General features: G+C 59.3%; 1 protein-coding gene across 1 annotated transcript; it reads right to left on the bottom strand.

Annotated features, from left to right (window-relative positions):
• Positions 1-383: 383 nt before the first annotated feature.
• Positions 384-5,523, bottom strand: HRG_00413 (reverse transcriptase (RNA-dependent DNA polymerase) domain-containing protein; the record flags this gene model as incomplete). Its single annotated transcript, XM_044858884.1, has 16 exons — positions 384-519; positions 610-703; positions 761-919; positions 1,056-1,150; positions 1,202-1,227; positions 1,344-1,380; positions 1,425-2,085; positions 2,180-2,440; positions 2,527-2,847; positions 2,893-2,983; positions 3,037-3,135; positions 3,269-3,540; positions 4,120-4,153; positions 4,239-4,620; positions 4,722-5,262; positions 5,457-5,523. 16 exons carry the CDS (start codon positions 5,521-5,523, stop codon positions 384-386), a joined length of 3,276 nt encoding a protein of 1,091 aa, XP_044725284.1.
• Positions 5,524-5,988: the final 465 nt, after the last annotated feature.

The raw sequence follows: 5,988 nt of genomic DNA, 5'->3' as shown, positions 1-5,988 counted from the left end.
CAATACGCGAAACGAAACGAGTACCAATCCGCGTCTTCTGCCTTCCACAGAACGTAAACAATCCACCATTCAGCATTTCATCGGCTCAAAGGCGCTTCTTTGCTCAGCCTGCTGCCCGTCAGCGGGACGTTCAGGCGCGACAGCCATGTCTTTCGTTTTGGCCTCACAGGGCCGGTTCCGGAGAGCACCCTCCGCCCGGCCGAGTCGGGTAAGAGAAAATGTGTGTGTGCAAACAAAGGGAAGGAGGAGGAAAGCGGTTGCTGCCGCCTAGTGGCGAGGGCAGATCGTTCCAAAGAACGAGCTTGCCTTCGCCACCTTGACGAACTGGTCGAAGTCTCTGCCTATTGCTCGGTTGACCGCCGCGCTCGGTGAGGGTGCCAACCTCATCCGATGTCGCGGCGCGATCTTCCGGCAATAGAAGAGATGCTTTGTTCTTTTCGTCGACCACATGAGCACGTCAGTCGCGCATCGTCGTGGTTCAACCTTTCGTGGTAATCAGCGAAGTCCCCGTGGTGGGTTCTTGCTGCGAGCAGATGGTGGAGCAGAGGTCGTGGAATGGTAAGTTCTGGCGGGCAGCCAGTCGTGGCATCGAGGTCGAGGACCCTGTACTGTTGGGGTGCAGAAACTTCCCACCAGGCTTTGAATGCGTCTTTTGGTCGCTGCCTGGCGACCTTGCGCAGATATGCCAGCGTCGGGAGAGCGTCTGCAGGCTCGGGTTGAGAGGTTCCTGCCTTTGCTAAGGCGTCTGCCTGCTCGTTACCTGGGATGTTGGTGTGGCCGGGGATCCAGCGGATCTCAGTGGCACCATGTTCTGCGGCCAAGGCCTGGAATTCCAGGAACTCCTTCTGGGAGGAATCTGACGGCATGCCTTGAAGACACGTCGCGACCGCGAGGTTATCGAGGCATACGACAATCTGGTCTGCAGCCGGGAGGCTCAACGCAGCACGCAGACCCTCTAGGAGCCTCTCGCCTCGGCATCAAAGACCTCAGCAAGCCCAAGACGGCCGTTACCGCTGAGGACGGTGAGTCCATCCTGATGTACCGCATAGCCGTACCCCGCGGCTCCCTCCGGGAGAGGATCCGTCCGAGTAGACGATTGCTGTCCGTGGAGCAACTGATTGGAGCCACTCGCCGAAGTTTGCCGCCGATTCTTCTTTCGGCGCAGTTTGCAAGGGTCCACGCTGGTCGCTGGCGAACCTACGTGCGAGAAGGTCTGGCCTGGCGCACCTTGGGAGCAGCTCGTCAGTGCGACGCAGTCTGGTCCGGAAAGGTTGTCGTGGACGCTGGTATTTTAACTTAATGGCCCTGTTGATGACAGGGGCCCGGATCGGCTTCGTTCGCACCGCAAGCGGGTGCGCTTCGTCGAGGACTTGAGACGGGCTGCGAAGCGCGTTCGACACGCCTGGAGCAGGTGCGAAACTGGCGGTATGCCCGCCTCCCGGTGCCTGGCGCTGAGCGGCGTCGTCTTCCAGACCGGGAGGATGGCTCGCATGGCCGTGTTGAGCGACTTGTCCATCCGCCGGATGAGGTGCCGTATTCTTGATGGCCCTTCCTTTGCCGGCTTATTCCATCGCGGGCAGGTCATGCCCGGGTACCACGCCTCTGCCCCAAAGAACAATTGCGGCTCGATGCAGGCGCGGACGCTCTCGGACCGCACCTGGTAGGGGCCGCGGTTGGTATTTGTCAAACCCTTGAGATGGTAGGCCACTGCTTGCGCTTTGGCAGTCCACTTCTCGACGTGCGTCTTGAACGTCAGGGTGCTGTCAAGCCAGATGCCGAGCCACCGCATGGCTGAGCCTGGCCGCTTTTCTACCTCGCCATGGAAGACTGGAGGTGCATTCCTCGGTGTAGTTCGGGAGAAGTGCATGACTTCAGTCTTCTTGGGGTCGAAGGTTATCGCGTTCGCGGTGCCCCATGTCATGAGTTCGTGAACATGTTTCGACGCTCTGTGGGCAGTCTCCTCCAGGGAGTCTCCGACGCAAAGGACGGCAGTGTCGTCTGCATAGCCGAAGCGCCCCTTGGGGTTGCTCAGGCGGTAGATTGGCTCTGTGTATAGTAGGAAAAGTATGGGAGAAGCTGGCGATCCTTGCGGCAGTCCGCACTGCAAGGGTGACGAGGTGTCATGACATCCTGGTAGCGGACACGTGCTGCTCGGTCATGCATAAAGAGCCAGCCCAACGAGCGACATTCCGAGGCCATCCTTGCTGCCGAAGGCGAAGAATGAGCCTGCTACGAAGGACAGTGTCGAAGGCGCCTTCGACGTCCATTGTCACGAGTGTGGCGACCTGCTTGCGCGAGAAAGCCTCCTCGATGTCGTGTACCAATGCGGCGACAAGGTCAACAGCGGACCTTTTCGGCAATGCGCCAGCTTGTTGTGGGTGCAAGACACCATAGTGGACGGATGCCCACGCCAAACGGCGCGCAATAAGCCGTTCGAGGCCTTTGCCCAGACAGGAGAGAGAGAGATTGGACGCCAGGCGCGGGCCTCTGACAGGTTCCGACGCCCGGCTTCGTGATCATAACCACTTCCGCTTCCTGAAAGGCTTAGGATGGTGACCGATGTCGAGACAGCCCTGATACAGCTTGTGGACGAGGCTTCAATGGTATGCCAGACGGCACGGAGCATCTTGACCGTAATGTTATCGGAGCCGGGAGAGGTGTTACCCGTGCGAAGGGTCGCGTCCCGGACCTCCTCCAGGGAAACGTTCTGAGCGAAAGGAATCGTCCTCGCTGTGTCCACTGGGACCCACGGATCCGTGATGTCATCCTGCGAAGTGCGACGTTCGAGCGTTGCTCGTCGCAGGGCGTTGGCTTTGTCTAGTTGGGTCTCATAGACGGTATCATCCACTTGCAGAGGCGGTGGTTGGAAAGCACCGGGCGATCTCAGCCAACGGACCGCCTTGAAGACGGACGCACTGTCCGTGAAGCTGTCAATCAGATCGCGCCAGTAACGGCGCTTGACTCGCCGCACGACTCTCTGGAACTTTTCGCGAGCTGAACCTCTCGGCCGAAACCGAGAGCGTAGACTCTCCTCACTGCGCGATACTCCACCGCGGCCAAGGAGCATTCCTCCGTCCACCAGGGCGCGCTGCGTGCGCCCTTGCGGACCGGCCGGCCTGCAGCTTTGGCGGCAAACTGAAGTAGGTTAGTCACTGCTAAGGCAAGTGAATCCAAGTCTTGAGGAAGCGGTTGACGGCTCGATAGCCGCCACGCCGTTTTCAACCATCTCTACGAAGCGTCTTATTTCCTCGTCAGAGGTAAGGCGAACCTTCCCAGTGGGTGGGGGCGCTACAGCGAGCTCAGGCAGGGTAGTGCTGAGCGTGAAGTGGTCGGAGCTGGTGGCAAGATGGTCTTCCACCACGGCATTGGCCAAGGCGATATTAGAGAAGGCAAGGTCGATCGTATTGCCATGAGGATTTGTCGGGACGTCAGCCGGGTTGAGCAGGTTCAGACCGTTGGCTGTCGCCCATGCAGCTACAGCCTCGCCGCGGCCCTCGATGCGGCCGGCTTGCCAGCTGTGGTGTTTGGCGTTGAAATCGCCTGCTACCAGACATCTGTTTGGCGCGGGCCATTGAGTAGTATGTCGAGGGCCTCGTCGTATGACGGTTGGCGGTAAACGTTGACCAAAGTGATGTCGTTGACCGTGAGCCAAAGAATGTCACGAGTTGCCGCGGGCCTCCTCTGATCTACCATCAGCCCAGGCCTGCGGCGGACATAGGTCATGACTCTGGGTCGGGTGCTATTGTCTTCCCAGCTGTCAACCGGGAGAAGGTGTCGTAGGCGGGATGTGTTGGTAAGGCATCGGCCGCCTTTTGTTTCTGTCCATGGCTCCTGGAGGAGCACCACATCGTAATGTTCGGAATCGGCGAGGGCAAGGGCGCAGTCGTGCGCCGGCGAGATCTTGCCCACGTTCGCTTGGAAGACTCGCAGAGTCTTATTGCCACATTGATTTGTGCGTGGGTATCTCGTCATGAGAGACAGAGTCCTCAATGATGCGTCGCTTCTTCGTAGGAGAAGCAGATCTGTGTCGTTGGCCTCCACCCGGAGGTTTGGGTGCCGAGGCCATCATGACGGAAGGCGGGGTTACGGTCCTGGTCGAGCTTAGGGTCGATTCGCTACCGCGCCGTGGGGCTTCGTCATGAGGTTGGGCTTGCTGTCCGTCGTCCCGGGCAGCACTTGAGGTCGGGGGTGAGGTGCGTCGATTCCGAGGCGGTCTTCCTGTCAGGCCCAGGCGTTACTGTCTTTTCGGTGACACCACCCGGCGAGCAGGTGGCATCCCGTTCGGGCTGCTCGGATCGTTCTACTCTTTCGTATTGTTCCTTTCGCCGGGCGGACAGTTGAGCGCCCAGCTCTCGGACGCGAGATTTCTCTTCTCTCGTCAGACGGCGAATGACGCCGTGTGATCGCTTCGGGCGCGCAGGGCACTTCGCAAAGTCTGCGGCGTGGGGCCCAAGGCAGTTCGCGCACCGCTCGAGGGCCACGCAAGCTTCCGCGTCGTGGCCGCGCCGTCCGCACCGCTTGCAGGATGCTTGTCGGTCGCAGGTGTGTCGGGCGTGAAAGTCCCAGCACTTGTCGCACTGGCTGGGCAGGCTAGATCTCTCAATGTATTGGGCGAGCCGACTGGATCCAAACAGCCTCCAGGGCTTATCAGTCGGTTCGAGGAATGAGACAATCAAGGTACAGGTCAGGGGGTCGTTCGGCTTGCGCCTGGCGGGGCGCACCCTGATGGGTTTGAGGCCGGTCTGGCAGGCGATTTCATCTTTGGCGGCTGGCTCGTAGTCCAATTCTTTCCCTGTAGGTCGGTAAGAATATAGGGGCAGTTTGCCACGGCGTAGGTGTACCATCTCTGGCTGATTTCTACATCTGTCGCGCCCATGTCTTGGGACCACTCTGACTGTCGTTGGACGATAAGATCCCGAATGGTCGCATCTGTTGTTCTGATGGCCCATCCGGAGTTCACCTTGAAAGCGGCTGGGACTTGGTGAAGGTCGATGCCGACTTTGGCGGCAATGTGGGTCCGGATTGCGTAGCTATTGTGGTCCCTCGCCGGTGCTTCGGCCGGGAGTCGCACAAAAACCCGGAGGTCTTCTTTCGGCGGGGCGGGGATTGGTCGTCCCTGGAGACGGGAAATTGGCTGTTGTGGCTCTTGTTGCGGGGCTGCAGCGGCCGTGGAGAGTGGCCACATGGCCGCTGGCTTGCGGTGCGACCGGCGGCCACGCTGCTGTACGTCGGCGCAGATGCGAGTCGGAGATCGGAGGGCGTCTGCCTCCAGAGGTCGAGAAAACGGTTGGAGAAGTGCTCTGCGAAGCTGTGTTCGAGACCAGATGTGAATTGCTTCGCAGTCTGCTCGAATGATTCGCAGAAGGCCCGAAAACCGTCATTTTGGCGTTGTGGGCATCGGTTTCGTCGCCGGCGAGTTTGTTAGCTGCATCAATGATAGACACCGGTTGGAGCACGTCGGTCTCGGTGGTGCCGGGCAGGCTCGGGACGGTTCACGCCGCGCTCCTTCCGTAGCGGCGGCATTGGACAGGCGGATGAGGGGCGACGACGGCGTTGCTGCCGGCCGCCGGAATGCTGAAGAGAGACCAATGGGACGGGTCACAATGGGAGAACTATTTCGCAGCTGAGATGCACGGGCTAAGCGAGCAAGGTTAGGCGGGGTATGAGCACCCAGATCAAAGGGATCCGAGCTGGCATGCGAGCTCGTGGCAGATGCCATGGCCGCAGCCGAAGCCAGCGCAGAGCGCGGCTACAGAGGTTGTCGTGCACGTGTTAAGCAAATTGGTAGAAATTGTGCCACTTTCTTAACAATTGCATGCCAAGAAAGTGTGATGACAAAGGAAGGTATATAGCGGCCTTCGCGAGCATAGACTATAAAGTATAGGGTAGGACGCTCGAGTATATAGCTCTAGAGCTATAGGGGACGCGGACGTTAAATATTAATAAACGCGCTGTATCCTTATAGTACGACCCGTATAGCCTATACGT

This window comes from Hirsutella rhossiliensis (assembly GCF_020360975.1).
Source record: "Hirsutella rhossiliensis strain HR02 chromosome Unknown scaffold00001, whole genome shotgun sequence".
NCBI classification, from domain to species: Eukaryota; Fungi; Ascomycota; class Sordariomycetes; order Hypocreales; family Ophiocordycipitaceae; genus Hirsutella; species Hirsutella rhossiliensis.
The sequence above is the reverse complement of the archived record's forward strand: the minus strand, read 5'-3'. Positions and strand labels throughout refer to the sequence as shown.